The following is a 16,450-nucleotide window of genomic DNA, read 5'->3' on the forward strand; positions in this document are numbered from 1 at the left end:
AGAGCTGGAGGGTTTTCCCAGCAGCCCCCACGGTAGAGACGTCACCGGCGCCCTTCAGCGCAGACGGAAGATGGCGTCCGCTACCCGCTTCATCCAGCGGTTGCGGAACTGGGCGTCCGGGGTGCGCGGGGCGAGAAGGGCCGAGTGGGGCGGGGCGGGGCGGGGCGGGGGGCTGTGGGTTCAGTGCTCCTCGGACCCGCTCCCGCTAGTCCCCTTCCTCCTGCACCCTTGGGCCTGACGCTCTTAGTGCTGAGATTCTCCTAGACTAGAACCAGTGTCTCAGCGCAGAGCCCCCAACTCCTTCGGCCGACACACCCACCTCCACCCGAGCCCTCGACCCATTCAGGCCTGAGGTCTGCCTAATCCCAGACCTTCTTAGCCCTGTATCTTGTGGCCCAGGCCTTAGCTCTCCTTATCTCCTCCAGGACTCATACCCCTGTACCAAACTGTTCACCTCCGACCTTCCCTTCTCCATCCCTGGGATGCCCCTGCTCCCTCGCCCTCTCCTCTCCTGAGGTGCCCTGCAGGCTGACCTCCTTCCTCTCCTCCCACAGCAAGACTTGCAGGCGAAGTTGCAGCTGCGCTACCAGGAGATCTCCAAGCGGTGAGCAAGCCCCGCTCGCTGCCCATACACCGGCTCTGTCCTGTTATTCTCACGTCAAGAGCAAAATCCGTATTCCTTTAGACCCCTGGAGTGCTGGGCCGGAATCCGGCCTCCGGTCCCTGGCAGTCCGTGGAGGCAGAGGTTTGATTTTAACTTACCTGTACTCCGAGCGGGCTGCTCGTGGAACAGTCGGGTTGGGCGTGAATTCAGAGTGGATCGTGTAGCTGTGCAGTCTTTAGTGTGGCCCTGCCAGTTAGTGTTATCACCCCCAAACTACAAATGAAAAGATTTAAGGCTGAGAGAGGATAAGTCATTTGCTTAAAGTCACTTAGAAGCTTGAAAATGACAGCTGAGATTTGAACCCAGAAGTGTCTTGATTCCAAACTCATTTATGTCCAAAAATTACTTGATATATACAAGCCCCTGATGCGCTCTCAGAGATAACAGCACCAACAAGAAAAGTTATTATTCTCATTCGTTTTGTGGAGCTCAAGTTCTAGGAAGAGAAAAAGGTGGTAGGGAAACAAACGCAACAGGTAAAAAGCATTCTGGAATGCTCTGAATGAATGAATGACAAAATGAATTAGAATAAGCTGGAGGGTGGCAATCTCATGTCAGGTGGTCAGGAAAGGTCTTTTTTCTGGGATTGACGTGTGAGCTACCTGAAGGAGAAGGAGCCCAAGGGTAATTATTGAAAGAACATTCTGACAGAGGGAACAGTATGCTCCAAGCCTGTTGAGGCTGGACAAAGCCAGAAGGAGGAAGGAGGCCAGGGTGGCTGGAACACAGTGAGGATTAGCATAAAAGGAAAAAAAAATAGCATTAGAATAACCAAGTTTATGTGAATGCCTGCATGTTGTAACTGATTCCAAATATCAGAAGTTTTGAGTTGCTGCTCTATCTAGGGTCGTTGGTGCCAGTTGAGGAAAAGGTTGTAAAAAATTTCCAACTTCTTGAGGATAATGGCGCCTCCTAGTGATGCATGTGGGTCTTTCCATTGGGCCCTGGTTCGTTCTTTTCTGCTAGGTGGTGGAAAGTGATGGCCACATCCACCAGGGGCCGTCTGGACTCCAGGGGTGAAGCAAATTCTAACTGCCACACAGGATATTGCTTTTTTAAATGTTTTTATTTTTTTTTTTAATTTTTTTTTTTAATTTTTTTTAACGTTTATTTGTTTTTTTGGGACAGAGAGAGACAGAGCATGAACGGGGGAGGGGCAGAGAGAGAGGGAGACCCAGAATCGGAAACAGGCTCCAGGCTCTGAGCCATCAGCCCAGAGCCCGACGCGGGGCTCGAACTCACGGACCGCGAGATCGTGACCTGGCTGAAGTCGGACGCTTAACCGACTGCGCCACCCAGGCGCCCCTAAATGTTTTTATTTTTAAGTAATCTCTACACCCGAAATGGGGCTCGAACTCACAACCCCGAGATCAAGAGTCACATGCCCTATGCTCTACCAGCAGACAGCCAGCCGCCCCAGGATATAGCTTTCAATATTAAATTTGTAAACTTCCTTTTTATTCTTATTTCTCATTAAAAAAAAATTTCAATTTTTACTCTTTTGAGACAGAGAGAGAGAGAATGTGCGCATGAGCAATGGAGGGGCAGAGAGAGGGAGAGAAACCTAGGCAGGCGCCCCTCTCATTTTTTTACCCAATGGTTATCACTTGTTTTAAGAAACTCTTAAGTCCTGGGGCACCTGGGTGGCTCAGTTGGTTGAGTGTCTGACTTCAGCTCGGGTCATGATCTCGTGGTTTGTGGGTTCGAGCCCCGCATTGGGCCCTGTGCTGACAGCTCAGAGCCTGGATCCTGCTTCGGATTCTGCGTCTCTGCCCCTCCCCCACTTGGGCTCTGTCTTTCTCTCTGTCTCTCACAAATAAATAAATGTAAAAAGAAAAAGAAAAAAAAGGAAAAAGAGAAAATTTTAAGTCCTGGGGCACCCATGTGGCTCAGTCCATTAAGTGACTCTTGATTTTGGCTCAGGTCATGATGTCACTCTTCATGAGATCAGGCCCCGAGTCAGGCTCTGCACTGACAGCATGGAGCCTGCTTGGGATTCTCTCTCCTTCCCTCTGCCCCTCCCCTGCTTGTTCGCTTTCTCCTTCCCTTTCTGTCTGTCTGTCTGTCTCTCTCTCTCTCTCTCTCTCAAGATAAATAAGTAAACCAAAAAAAAAAAAAAAAAAAATTAAAAAAAAAGAAAAACTTAAGTCCTGGCAAAACACCAAACAAGTTATTTTAAAACTCCATGATTTTATGATTTCTCCTATCTTTTCTGCCTTTCTCCTCTGCTGTGTTTTCCAGGGAAGCTTCTTTTTTGTTTTGAGGTTAGCATTTCCTTTTCAGGCATGTGGCTTCTTTGTAAATTCACCCCGGGTTTTAGCCCAGCCCAGGACAGAGCTCTATTCACTCACCCACCATCGCCCCCCCCCCTCTCTCCCCCCCCCCCCACTCCAGCTTTGGCTGTAGCTGTGGCTACCAGGAGGTGGCAGGAAATTTGGAGACCTCAGAGGACAAGGTGCTCTTTGAGTAGTAAGCCTTGATCCCAGCAGGGTTTTCCAGAGAGTTCCTGAGATGACTGGAAACCCAAGAGTTCTGTAGTCTGGCTTTTGGGACAAAGACCTTCAGAAGAAGCTACGTCTGGGGCTATTGCCCAAGCATTTATACACTAGGACCTCAGACCCTGACCCCTTCGTTTCCTGAGCACCGGCAGGCAGAAGAGAGGTCAGATGCAAACTTTGGGCCCTGGTGGGGTGGGAAGAGGTCTGGGTGTCCAGTCTGGGCCGCCCCCTTCCCTGGGAAGCTTCAGAAAATGTCCTCTGTATCGGTCACATTTGGGGCATATTTGCCTTCTAGCACCTTCCCATCCATAGCAGAGGTTGCTACCTGCCTTAGGGCCTTGGATCCTCCTTAGCCATACATCCACGACAGTGTGCCAGGGGGATCCCCTGGCTTGTGGCCCAGTGACTGAGGCCCATGCCAGCCTCACCGGGCCATAAGAGTGACTTTCTGCTAGCTTCAGTGCTGATGTTCTTTTCCTCAGAACTCAGCCTCCTCCCCAGCTCCCTGTGGGCCCCAGCCACAAGCTCTCCAGCAACTACTACTGCACTCGCGATGGCCGCCGGGAAGCTGTGCCACCATCAGTCGTCATGTCCTCGCAGAAGGTACTGGCGTCGGGCAAGCCTGCAGAGAGGTGAGGACCTCACCGCCTTCCTGAAACCAGTCCTTCCTCTTGCTTGTGCTGTTCAAGATGCCCATGTATGGAGTGTGAACCGTGTCAGGAACTGTGCTGCTGGGGCTTTTCACGGGAGAGCTCTTCGAACCGCCCCCCAGCCCAGGGAAGGGGGTAGGGCCTCAGCCAGGGGTGTGATTCCTGCAAATCACATGAAGCTTCAGGGTCCCTTCAGGTGCTCTGGGAGAATCCCAGATACTGTTTTTCTAACTGCGTATTTTTTTTTTTAATTGAGGCATAATTGGCATATAACATTATATTGTTTTTGTAATTTTGTATTTTGTTACAACTGAGGCATAATTGAAATCTGCGCACAGGGGTACAACATGAAGATCTGATACTTGTGTACGTTTGAAATGAGCGCCACAGTAAGTCTGGTTACCATCCGTCACCTCACGTAGTTACACGTTTTTTTCTTGTGATGAGAACTTTTTTTTTTTTTAATTGTTTTTTTATTTGACATTTATTTATTTTTGAGACATAGAGAGACAGAGCATGAACGGGGGAGGGTCAGAGAGAGAGGGAGACACAGAATCTGAAACAGGCTCCAAGCTGTCAGCACAGAGCCCGATGCGGGGCTCGAACTCACGGACTGTGAGATCATGACCTGAGCCGAAGTCAGTCGCCCAACCGACTGAGCCACCCAGGCGCCCCTGTGATGAGAACTTTTAAGAGCCACTCTCTTAGCGGCTTTCAAATATGCAATCTAGTGTTATTAACTAAAGTCACCATGCGGTACATCACATCCCCAGGACTTACTTTATAATGGGAAGTTTGTACCTTTTGAACCCCCTTTACGCATTTCTTTTTTTATTAAAAAAAAAATTTTTTTTTTAATGTTTATTTATTTTTGAGACAGACAGAGACAGGATGTGAGTGGGTTAGGGGCAGAGAGAGAGGGAGACAGAATCTGAGGCAGGCTCCAGGCTCCGAGCTGTCAGCACAGAGCCCGATGCGGGGCTCAAACCCATGAACCGTGAGATCATGACCTGAGCTGAAGTCGGACGCTCAACCCACTGAGCCACCCAGGTGCCCCTGCTTTACGCATTTCATCCCCGCCCCCCCCACCTGCCTGTTGCCTCTGGTGACCACCAATCTGTTCTTTTTATCTGTATCTTTTTTCATTTTTTTGTTTTGTTTTTAGATTCTGCACATAAGTGACATCCTATAGTACTTGTCTTTCTCTGACATATTTCACTTAGCAGAGTACTCTCAGAGTCCATCCATATTGTTGCAAATGGAGACATTCATTTTTATGGCTGAATGGTATCCCACTCTGTGTATATGCGTGTGTGTGTGTATGTATACGTATATATGCACACACACCATATTTTCTTCATACCCTTCTTAAAGAATTATGTAAATTTCAGGCCCCTTAAAACTCAGTTTTGTCCCTGGCCTCAGGCGCCTTCTCTTAAATAAATGGGGCCATAATATCTACTGTAGGGAATTTATTTTAGTCCATTCGGATGGCTATGACAATATCAAAGAGTGGGGTGGCTTATAAACAACAGAAACTTATGTTTTTCATAGTTCTGGAGGCTGGGAAGTCCGAGATCAAGGTGCTTGTAGATTCCATGTCTGGTGAGGGTATCTTCCTGGCTCACAGATGGCATTTTCTTGGTATGTCCTCACATGGTCAAAGGGGTAATGGGTGTCTAGGGTCTCTTACAAGGGTGTTAACTCCATTCATGAGAGCTCCTCCCTTATGACCTAGTCACCTCTCAAGTGCTCTACCTCCAAAGGTCATCACACCGAAGGCGGGGATTTCAATATATGAATTTGGGAGAAACAAAACATTCAATTTGTAGCAGAGTTATTATGAGGATTAATTCCCATAATTAACATTTGTAAGGTTTTAGGATGGAGTCAATGCCCTGCCTGCCTACTAATCACAAGTTAGGCGGTGACGGCCCTGTTGCAGAAGAGGAAATTGAGGCACAGAGAGGCCAGTTGACCTGCCTGAGTCACACAGCCAGTGGGTAGCAGAAGCAGGATTTCAAAGCAGTTTGCCCAGACCCTCAGTGCTGTCTGGTCTCTACAGCCAATTCACTGTGTTGTCTGAAGCCAACCCTTCATGCCTTCTTGAGCCTCATTTTCTTCATCTGTAAAATGGGGATGGTGGGCTTGCAGTATGACAAGGTCTGGAAGGTGATGAGGCCAGGACGGGCCTGCTGTATAGTTAGAACTCAGTGAATGGCCTGGGTCGTGGTCCTTATTATCTTCTGACTCCCCGGAGTCCCGCACCAGACTGTGGCAAACCACCCTATTCCCCCCATACCTCCTCACCTGCCCCTGGGATGCCTGCATCTCCTAGGGAGGCTGATTCTGCCTCTTCTACCTCCTTCAGGCTCCTGGGAGGCTGGGCGGCCCTGGAATCCCTGCTCCTGGGAGGCTCATCCACGAGAGCCTGCCTGCCTGCCTGCCTCCTCTCCCTTTTTGCTTACCGTGTGTGCAAGCCTCCCAGTCCTAGGCACCAGGGGCTTGGGTCGGGAGGCACTTGCCTTGGAGTTGTTGCCACAGTGTCTCCTTAGGGCTCACTCTGGGGCAGACGGGGTATCTTTAAAATACATTTTTTTTTTAATGTTTATTTATTTTTGAAGGGGAGAGAGAGCGACCCCCCCGGGGGGGGGGGGGGCCCAGAGAGAGAGAGGGAGACACAGACTCCGAAGGAGGCTCCAGGCTCCAAGCCATCAGCCCATAGCCTGATGCTGGGCTCGAACTCACAGACCGTGAGATCATGACCTGAGCTGCAGTCGGACGCTGAACCGACTGAGCCACCCAGGCGCCCCTGGATGGGGTATTTTTTAATCGCACTTGACCCTCAGCCCCATCGGACTGCGGCCAGGGCCCGGTCTTAGCGCCGTGCTGGGGCATGTGCAGTGCCTGCCGTGGAGCAAGGGTGCAGTGCCTGAGGGAGGGAAGAGCAGTGGGCACGTGGCACCTGATCGCCTGACCCTTTACCAGTGTCCTGTTTGGGGGCAACCGGAATGGGGTGCTCGTCCACCCTGGGGCCGCAGGTGGGAAAGGGTGCTGGGGAAGGAGCCCAGCTGTTCAGGGCTGGCTTTGAGCTCAGGAGCCAGGGCAGGCCGACGGGGGGTTCACACGGGGCTTGGGCAGGAAGGGGGCTGGCCGGTTCCCAGCAAGGGTTGGCTGACGTTTTGGGGGACCCCAGTGAAGGAGTTTGGGCCTCTGGAGCACCCTCACTCTGGCCTCAGACCCACAGTCTCGGCAGGCACGTTCCTGCTGGGCGTAGGTGTGAGCTACCCCAAATCCATGCGCGCTGCTCTGTGGAGACCCGACCCTCACCCAAATCCGTTTTCCTCTCCAGCTCACCTGCCGCTGCCACTGAGAAGAAGGCCGTGTCACCGGCTCCTCCCATAAAGAGGTGGGAGCTGTCCAAGGACCAGCCTTACCTGTGACTGCACCCTGGGGCACCTGGCCCGGCCCTCAGGGCCACCTGAGGGCTTCCCCTCCTTGTATTCCCTCCGGGGAGACCGGGACCTGATTTATGACAAATACACCCTGCTCTCCGGTGTCACTTCTGTTTTTACTTTCGAAGCTACACACGGCTTCCGTGGATTTCCCGGTGAAGCTGGTGCTGAATCTCTGAACTCTGTCAGCACTCCAGAAGCAGGGGCGGGGATGGTGGTTCTTGAGCTTCGGGGTAACACGCCGGCGCTGGGCACAGGTCAGATGACACGGGGTCCAGGGGCAGGGCATCTAGAGTTGTCACCATCCCTTCCCTGAAGGCCTGGCTAACATAGCAGTGGGGTGGGTTCCAGGGCCTCTGGGTGTTTGGGGGGCACCGACTGAGGGACAGTGAGACGGAGCACAAACTCGCCATTAAGTACGTCAAGAGCTCCCGCAGCAGTTGCTTCTGGGGCCACAGGCCAGTACCCTCCCACCGCACGCCCCCTTCTGACCTTGACCGCCTTGCAGCTCCTGGGGTGGCAGAGAACAGCCGGGCAACTCACAGGAAGGCTTGACGGGGGGCAGGCGAGGAGAGGCCTCCCCGAGCCAGAAACCCTTTCTGCACAGGCCCTGGGGAGGGAGGTGGAGTCAGCCTAGGGGAAGAAGGGGGGGTTGGTCCTAAGAGGAATGAGCAGTTGTGTGGAAGCCAGAAAAGAAGTAGCCCAAGTCCGGCTGCCCTGTGGAAGAACCCCACAACCCTTCCGTAGGGTAAGATCGGGTTGTTGAGAATGCCGTGTTCTCTGGAAGCATAGAGCAAGGCAGGGAAGGGGAACCGTCCCTGGCAGGAGGTATGTAGGGAGCCCCAGCGTGGACGACGCAGATGATAAATGCTCGAGGGGAGAAAACTGTGGCTGAAGCCAGGGGAGGCTTTCTAGAGGAGGTGGGACTCTAATTGGAGCAAAGGGGGAGTCCGATTCAGGAAGAAGATCAGGAAGGAGAGGAAGGCTGGGCAGTGTGTCCCGAGGCCACTGGGTAGGCAGCCCTGAGGGCTTCCGCAGAGGCAGGCTTTTAGGACACAGACTTGAAGTTTGGCAAGGGAGTGGGGGTGGGAAAGAAGCCTGACACCTCACCCTCCTGGCTGCTAGGTGCTGTCGTAAATGCTATCTGATCTCAGCTCCTTCCTGGCGCTATCCTGTGAGGTCATCGCTGTTGCCATACTCCCTGGACAGAAAAATAGGAACGGAAGGACCAGGAACTCGCTCAGGCTCACTGAACTCTGGCTTGAACCTGACAGGAGTCTGTGCCCAGCTGCTACAAATGGATGGCTTCTTCAGCTGTCATCCCTGCACCCCGGAGCCCTCTCGCCAGGAAGCCGAGCCTCTACTCTGGGGAATCTGGGAGGTTTTGAAACAACGACAACAAAAAACCCCAACATATGTTACACGCTCCAAAAGCAGCTAAAACCTTCAACATTTTCTCATACTGAATCATGCCAACAACCCGCAGAGCCCCTTGTAGGAAAATCTGGATGCTTTAGTGTTGCTTCATGGGGAATGGGGGGGGGGGGGGGAGGGGGCGGGGTAAATGCTTGCACCCCTGTCAACGCTGAGGTTCTGCTGGCAGTCCAACATGTTGCTTCTCCTGAAGGCAGAGCTGTAGATAAAATATTTATTTTCAAGACAACACAGCAGCTGATTGGATAGGAAGCCGGCAGACGGTTTGTATTTTCTGTGCCTTCTGGGTGAGCATGACCAGAGATAGCCCCAGGGCTGCCTTTGCGGATCTTGTTCCGGAAGAAAAACCCCCCACCTCTGGAGGAGGTGGGCTATGAAGACCGAATGAAGCGTGGTGGCCGTGAGTGAGCACACGCGTCTGGCCTAAGTGATCTTGGTGGCCATCTCTGTGGTTCCCAGAGTCAGCTCAGCGGGAGTGACCTCCCAGTAGGCACAGGTGACCTGGCTTTCATTTGTGAGCTCAGGTTCACACACTTAACCTATCCCTTCCTGAGTTCTCGCCCTATCTGGTCCCCCGCCTCACCGCGGAGTCCGTGCCTTTACAGGGACATCCAGGTGCGAGGACAGGACCCATGATAGAAGCCGGGCACTGGAAGCGTTTTATTCATTTATTCACGGAATATTTAAGAGCCTACTATTGTGGCAGACCCTTCTAGGCACTGAGGATACAGCGAGCAACCCAGCATTCCAGTCCTACCGCTGACTTAGTAGTCGCCAGACCCTAAACTAGAGTATAGAAAGGCAGGAGGGAGAGGCTGCCATATTAAGTATGATAATTGGACAGTCACATTTGCTGTAGGATGCATGCGAAACATTTAATGTTGAGTAGACCCGACAAGTTCCTTTGCATCCCCATTAGCTTTTAACTTCGAATGGACCCAACACCTTTCGACATACCTTGTCACTGAGAAAAGTGTGTTAGAGCCTCAAATCGTGGGTGTCCCCATATTCGGACATTTACGGTGATCTTAGCCGCGGGCGCCGCGAGGACCTAGGGGCGTGGGCCCCGCCCCCGTCCGCTGCGCGCGTGCGCTGGGATAAAAGCGAGGCCGGCCCGCGCGCGCCCAGTGCCAGGGCAGGGGCGGTGCGGCGAGCGGCTGCATGGCGCGGGGCGGAGCCCGGCGGACAGCGGCCCTGGGCCTGGTGCTGCGGCTGCTGCTCGGCTTCGGACTCGGCCTGGAGGCCGCGCCGACCCCAGTCCCGATCCCGTTCTTGGCCCACAGCCCAGGTGAGAGCTCTGCGCAGCCCGCGCGCGTGCCCCTCGGCGGTCCGACCCCACCCCGCGCGCCGGCGGCTCCTCGCCATTGGCTGTTTCGCTGGTCTGTCCCGGACACTCCCCCGGCACGTGGCTCGGGACTCTGGTGTGCGGTGAACCTGGCCTTTGAGAGCCAGCCGTCCCCAGCTGGGGACCCTCGCCTGGGTGGCTCTGCCTGCCTTTAACTACTCTGTTTCTACCCTGCCCACACCCCACTCCTGCTCGGCTTTGTCGGACCCCTTTGTCACCTCCAAGCCGACCTTCAGCCCAGCGTGGGCAGGAAGGCTTGTTGCAGGCTCTGGTTGTCCGACCTCTAGCCGTGCGTAGCCGGTCACCTGGCGCCTCTGGGAGCGGCTGCGCCTCCTAAATCCTCGCCAGACCCTGAGGCCATGTGGCTGAGTTTCCTGGGCCACCAGGCCCCCGCTCTCCCCCATCTCTGCACCTTTCTCTTCTGGCCTTAGAGAAGGAAAGGTTTTCCTCCCTCCCTGTCACCCCCAGGCCCCTGGACACATGCGCCTGGGCCTAAGTGATCTTGGTGGCCCTCTCTGAGGTTCCCAGAGTCAGTTTGGCGGGGAGTGACCTTCCCGTAGGCACAGGTGACCCTGGCTTTCAGCCTTGAGCGCAGATTCACACACTTAACCCATTCCTACCTGAGCTCTCACCTTATCTGTCCCCCGCCTCACCGAGGAGTCCCTACCTTTATAGGCTAAATCTTCCTGGTTCCTTTAAGGAGGCAGGACTCCCCTTAACCAAGTTCCAAACCCCACAACAAGTGGTTTCCTCTCCTCAGGACACTGAAGTGGGGACTCCTAGCAAACCCCTTTTACAGGGGAGGAAACTGAGTCACTGGTCGTGTCCCCTCCTGTCTGACCCCACGAGGCCTGGTCTGCTGTGCTCTGCCTCCCATTTTCCAGGAAGGCCAAGCACTCCAGGGAGGGAGGTGGGGGGTTGGCCGGGCCGAGAGCGGCCGGGCCTGGAAAGGAAGCCTCGCCCAGGGGCTGCCAGACCCCCAGGGGCAGGGAAGGAAGCTGGCTCCAGGTTGGCCACAGCTCTTCTGGGCTCCGCCACGCTTGGGGACTGTGTGGGCCACAGGTACCTTTGGGCCTGGAGGCCTGTGGAGCACTGGGTTTGGAGGCTGAGGCCCGTGAGTAAAGGTAGGGTTGGCAAGAAGGGCAGGATCGAATGGGGTGGGACCAGGCTGGGTCCAGGCCAGGTATTTGTCACCTGCCCTACTGCACCTGGGAGGGGAGCCTTCAAGGCCATTCCCTTCCTCTGTCGCTCAGACTCCCTCCTGCTGGCCCTGGCTCCAGGCCCTTCTGTGCTGCTCCAGCAGGTCAGCATGCAGCCTGAGCCTCCCTGCCTAGGGTCCCGGAAGGCCCAGATCTCGTCCGGACTCAGCCTGGACCCTTGTGTGACCTGTATCCACTTATTGTCAGCTGCTGCCCTGGACTTGCGGTCACAAGGTCCTGGCCCTGATCTCCACTGAGCGTCCTTACCATCTGTGTGGACACCAGTTTGAACACAGTTGTTCTAAGAGGCAGGTAGAGCTTCAGGCATCCGAGAGTCTCATGAAACCCCTCCCAGGAAAGCAGCTGAGATCTAAAGGTTGGGGAGGAATCACCAGTTGCAAAGTGAGGGCAGGAAAGGGTGCACTGGACCAAGGAACAGCACAGGCAAAGGCCCGGAGGGGGAAACAAACCAGGCCTCTTGGAGAACCTTGGGAAGGCCAGGACATAGGGTGCTGGATGAGGAAGAAGAATGAGGGTGAGGTTCAGGAAGCATTTTGTGCTGGGCCAGGCACTGGGGCCACACGGGAAAAATAGTGATTCGGTGCGAGAGGGTCAGGGGACCAGGGCACGATTTTGAGCAGAGGGGAGGCAAGGGTGGGTGATGGAATGATGGGCTTCTGTGAGGTCTCCAGTGTCCCGAGGGGGTGGGGCCTGGCTAGGAGGTGGCACATTTCAGATGGGGAAAGTGGTCGGATCCGGGCGGAATTTAGGAGGTGAGTGGATAGGCCCTGGTGATGAAGCAGGTCCTCTGCCCAGGGCCTCAGTTTCCCCTGTGCTGAGTAGGTGGGATACAACCTGCCCTGCTGACCTTGACCATGGGCGGGTCACGGATGGCCCCTACCCGAGCCTGTTTAACCATGGATCTTGGAGACACGCCTGGTAGACTTTTGGATCAGGGAGACCTGGGCTCAGACCTCGAAGCTGCCACCAGCTCGGCAGCCTGGGACCTTATCTCTCCTGGGTGTCTTCTGCACCATGGTGGGGGGGGGCAGTAGGACCTTTCCTGTGAACTGCTCCGCTGCAAGCCTCACACGTAGTGGGTCCTCAGCAAACGGTGGCCACCAGGGGCATTCCAGCGCCCTGGGACCTGGCCGGTCTCCTGGTGGTCAGTCTGTAACGTTGTGTCCCTGGCGGAGGCCAAGACTCGGGCCTCCCAGACCTCACTTGTGTGCGTCCTGCAGGCTCGTGCCCGCCCACCAATTTCCAGTGCCGCACCAGTGGCTTCTGCGTGCCCCTCCCTCTGCGTTGCGACGGCGACAAGGACTGTCCGGATGGCAGCGATGAGGAGGAGTGTGGTGAGTCGCCGCGCCCCCTGGGGGCGGGGCTTGAGGAGGCGGAGCCGCAGGAGGGGAGGTGCTTGTGGAAGGGGCGGGGCTTTCAGGCTGGCACGATGGGGCGGGGCCCGAGGGTGGACAGGGCTTACAGGGTCGCCGGATTGAGAAGAGGTGGGTTTCCTGGTAGGTGGGCTTAGTGGGGCCTTGGGAGGAGGGGCTTTCAGGGAGGCCGGTCCTTAGAAGGTCAAGCGAACAGGGAGACATCTTCAGGGTGGGTGGGTTTTACAGGGTCGCCTGTTCCTGGAAGGCAGGGGTCACCGGAGGCCGGGTGGAGGAGAGTACCCCAGCTCTCTTGGGTGGGTGTTTGGGACCTGACTGACCCTGCACCTCAGGCATCAAGCCTTGCGCCCGGGACGGACAGTGCCTGCCGCCCACTGGCAGCCCCTGCCCCTGTGACAGCATCGATGACTGCCCAGATGGCCTCGACCACACCGTTCACAACTGCAGTCGCCAGCCCTGCCCGGCCGGGGAGCTTCGCTGCGTGTGGGGCGGTGCCTGCATCCCCCGCACCTGGCTCTGCGACGGCCATCCCGACTGCCCTGCCTCCAGCGACGAGCTTGGCTGTGGTGGGTGCCCTGCGACCCCAGCGTGCCTGCGGGGTGGGGAGGGCCGGGCGTTAGATAAGGACACCTTCCGGTGGGTGACCAGGCTTGGGGTGTGGACACTCGGGTCTTCCCCGCGCCTGCACCCCCATGGGGGCAGCGGTGCTCACTGACCTTACTCATTCTGGGTTGGGAGATGATGCGCCCCAAGGTCCCTCCAGGCATTTGGGACACATGTAGTCCCTCCCTGCCCCTCATGCCCTCAGCGCCGACTCCCCAGCTACTGAATGTCTGGACTTCTTGCAGGAACCGAGACGCCCCAGGAAGGGAATGCCACAGCCATGGGGACCCCTGTGGCCCCGGGCACTGTCACCGATCTTGGGAATGCCACCGCCACCTCGTTTGGGGACCAGGACTCAGTCCAGTCTGGAAACCGAAGTGCTTGTGGGGTTATCGCTGCAGCCGGTAGGAAGACCGGGCCCTCCCGCTCCTGGGGGCAAGGGAAGGCTTGGGGAAGGGACGGGCTGGGCCGCAGACCCCCCTTCCCGGTGTGGGGGCTGTCACTGACTCCTGTCCGTCTGCCCCCCACAGTGGTGCTGAGCGCAGGTCTGGCTGCCATCTCCCTGTTCGTGTTGTCCCGGCTCTGGGCCCGGGGGCGCCTGAACCAGCTAGGGCTGCTGATGGTCGTGAAGGAGTCCCTGCTGCTGTCGGAGAGGAAGAGCTCGCTGCTCTGAGGACGAGCTGCCGCCACCGTGTCTCCCGGGCCCTGGGCACGGCCACTGCGGCCACATCAGCCCTCGGACGTGGCTTCTTCTGGCCATGCAGCACTGTGGACCTGAGCTCCTGCAGATGTGGCCCTGGAGGTCACGGGCACCTACACCCTCGCACAGATGCAGGAAGCCTGGCCCGGGAGCACATCGCAGCCGGAACCTAGGGGCTGGCCCCAAGCTGCTCCGGGGGATGGCCCCAACTAGACACTCCTGCTGCCTCTGTCTGAGGGTGGCGATTAAAGTTACTTCACATCCTCCGCCTGCCTCTGGGCTTCTGTCTCCCTCTGCCCGGGCAGCTCCGTTACAGCCCCTACTCCACAGTGGAGTGTCCTGAGAGGGTGGGACTTGGGGACCCAGCCCTGGGTGTTCCCTCGGCCGCTCTGCCTCTGGCTTTCTGGGATCCAGAGCAGGTGGCAGTGGGGCTGGGGCAGCCGGGTGGTCTGCATCACCCGCAGGCTCCCGCACAGAGGAGCGGGGCTTAGGCAGGGCCTCCGGGAGTCCTGGGGGACCGCCATCCATCATGGCTTCTTCCTCCTGGAGGTGTAAGCTGGGCACCTCAGGGTTGGTCTGGGCTCCACTCAGTTTTAAAATGTAGGAATGTGTGTGAGTAGGGGAGGGGCAGAGAGAGAGGGGGAGAGAGAGAATCCCAGGCAGGCTCCGTACTGTCGGCACAGAGTCCGATGTGGGTGTTGAACCCACAAACTGTAAGATCATGACCTGAGCTGAAACCAAGAGTGGGGTGCTTAACCATCTGAGCCACCCAGGTGCCCCAAAAGCGTAGGTTTTATTATCGTGCAGGTATGGTGCGGCCGACGGAACAGGAGACTGCCCTTGAAAAGATGAACGGTTCCCAAAAGGAGGCGGAACACCAGGGCCACACGGGGAAGGAGGCCTCAGCGTCCCGAGGGAGCTGGAGGAGAATGTGGGCAAGAACCTTTATTGTGGCTCCCTTGGGCAGGGGTGGGTGAGGCGAGGTAAGCAGGCCTGGGATTGGCTAGTTTGAGTAATGTCAGCGGGCTCTGGGGTAGGTGCTGTCTGTCACACAGGTCCCAGGCTATTGGCAGTGATGCCATGGGCTAGGAACGCCTGCGGCAGCCGCCGGGGGGGCCCGTGCTGTGCCCGTGAGCCCCCACAGGCATTTGCTGTCCGCAGCCAGTGCTGTCGCCGGGCCGGCCCTTGTGGCTCGCCTTATGATCGCAGGGCACACTTCAGCAAAGACTCTCCGGGAACTTTGAGGAAAGGGGGGTGATGACTCAAGTCCTGGAGGGAACGCGGGCCCACACAGCGAGATCACGGGTAAAGAGAGAGTGTGGACTGGGGGCTCTGCCTTTCTTAGGGTCCCAGGTGGGGATGCCCAGGGTTTTGTGGGGTCACCGTTACCCGTGAATTGAATGCGTAAGAACAAGAATGAGGGCAGGAGGGGAGAAGTGGGGTCGCTGGAAGAGCCGGTTACCTAGGTCACGCAGGGCTTTCTGAAAGAGGGAGCTTCGTTGAGTGGGGGCAGCCGAATTCCTTATCTGGCTGTGCTGTTCGTCACCGCGTCTTACAGCTGGCGATTCGTTTATTCCAGAGGGACGTGGGCACTCCAGGCTTAATACCAGGAACTGACAGTGCGCTGTCCTTAGCTGCCTGGCCCTGGCGTGATCAGGGCGGGGGGGACCCTGGCTCGGGGGATGGGCTCTGGACCGATTGCTTTGCGTGTGAAATGTGTGCCCTCCACTGGTGAGCTGTCTGCTCTCTCTGGGAACTGGCTAACCCCATGAGGGACCGTCCCTCCTGGTCAGCAAGGCTCCAGATGCCAAAGAACCAGGAGTACAGAAAATATAGACCAGACATACCCCGATCACTGGGTGTTGGCGACAAGGTTCTCCGATCCTCATTTTCCTTGTTTCCAAGTGGTGTGGCCAGAGCCCCTGTGGCCTCCTTGCGTGGAGGTGACCTTCCTGATATCCCTGGTGGCGGACTGGGTGTCTGCCACCAGCTGGGCCCATGCCACCCGCTGCTGGGAGAGCACCCGGGATCCCACACAGGGTCTTGGGGCTCCCACATTTGGCAGGCAGAGAGATGGCCCCTGGCCGTGAGATGCTGGGTGTAGGGGTAGAGGGCCGGAGCACCAGGAGGGCTTCCTGGGGGTGGTGAAGCTGGGCTTTGGGGCTCCACCCATCTCCCAGTGGGGGAAGGTGGTTGAGGTAGGTGTTGGGGTCTGGGCGTTGGGCAGGGGACGGGGGGCCCGAGTTCTCGGTCAGTGCCGGGGGGCAGCAGGAGTGCAGGCTTGGGAGGTGGGCTGCAGGTACAATAGTGGCCCCAGCCAGCGGTGGGGGTACAGGGTGCCCTGTCTCCTGGGGCCCAGGGCCTTGCCTCTGCACCTGCTGGAGCCAAGGTGAGCTGATGCAGAACCAAGTGCTTCTCCCAGGTGGCAGGAAGGAGTTCCACCGGAGGGTGGGATTTTCTTGTTTCTTGGTTTTTCTCCCTTTTGCTCAGGCAGGGTCAGCCTCAGTG

General features: G+C 56.6%; 2 protein-coding genes and 1 long non-coding RNA gene across 4 annotated transcripts; 2 read left to right on the top strand and 1 right to left on the bottom strand.

Moving 5' to 3' along the window:
* Window positions 1-15: 15 nt before the first annotated feature.
* NDUFA7 (NADH:ubiquinone oxidoreductase subunit A7) lies at window positions 16-7,374 on the top strand. The gene is made up of 4 exons (XM_040449719.1): window positions 16-121; window positions 555-604; window positions 3,645-3,794; window positions 7,165-7,374. The coding sequence occupies exons 1-4, from the start codon at window positions 71-73 to the stop codon at window positions 7,253-7,255; spliced, it is 342 nt and encodes a 113-aa protein (XP_040305653.1). The 5' UTR covers window positions 16-70; the 3' UTR covers window positions 7,256-7,374.
* On the bottom strand, window positions 704-9,798 carry LOC121013889 (uncharacterized). Its single transcript, XR_005782971.1, has 3 exons — window positions 9,659-9,798; window positions 7,760-7,900; window positions 704-877 (listed from the first exon to the last, which is right to left on the bottom strand). It is a non-coding gene; the product is annotated as an uncharacterized LOC121013889 (long non-coding RNA).
* On the top strand, window positions 9,798-14,208 carry CD320 (CD320 molecule). 2 transcript variants are annotated; one of them, XM_040449718.1, is made up of 5 exons: window positions 9,798-9,989; window positions 12,487-12,600; window positions 12,868-13,205; window positions 13,488-13,646; window positions 13,773-13,887. In XM_040449718.1, exons 1-5 carry the CDS (start codon window positions 9,863-9,865, stop codon window positions 13,779-13,781), a joined length of 747 nt encoding a protein of 248 aa, XP_040305652.1. In that variant the 5' UTR covers window positions 9,798-9,862; the 3' UTR covers window positions 13,782-13,887. The 2 variants fall into 2 exon arrangements, with proteins under 2 accessions (XP_040305652.1, XP_040305651.1); XM_040449717.1 differs by having other exon boundaries at window positions 9,808-9,989; window positions 12,972-13,205; window positions 13,773-14,208.
* Window positions 14,209-16,450: the final 2,242 nt, after the last annotated feature.

The sequence above is a fragment of the Herpailurus yagouaroundi genome, unplaced genomic scaffold (assembly GCF_014898765.1).
Source record: "Herpailurus yagouaroundi ecotype Mexico unplaced genomic scaffold, PumYag 200, whole genome shotgun sequence".
Taxonomy (NCBI): Eukaryota; Metazoa; Chordata; class Mammalia; order Carnivora; family Felidae; genus Herpailurus; species Herpailurus yagouaroundi.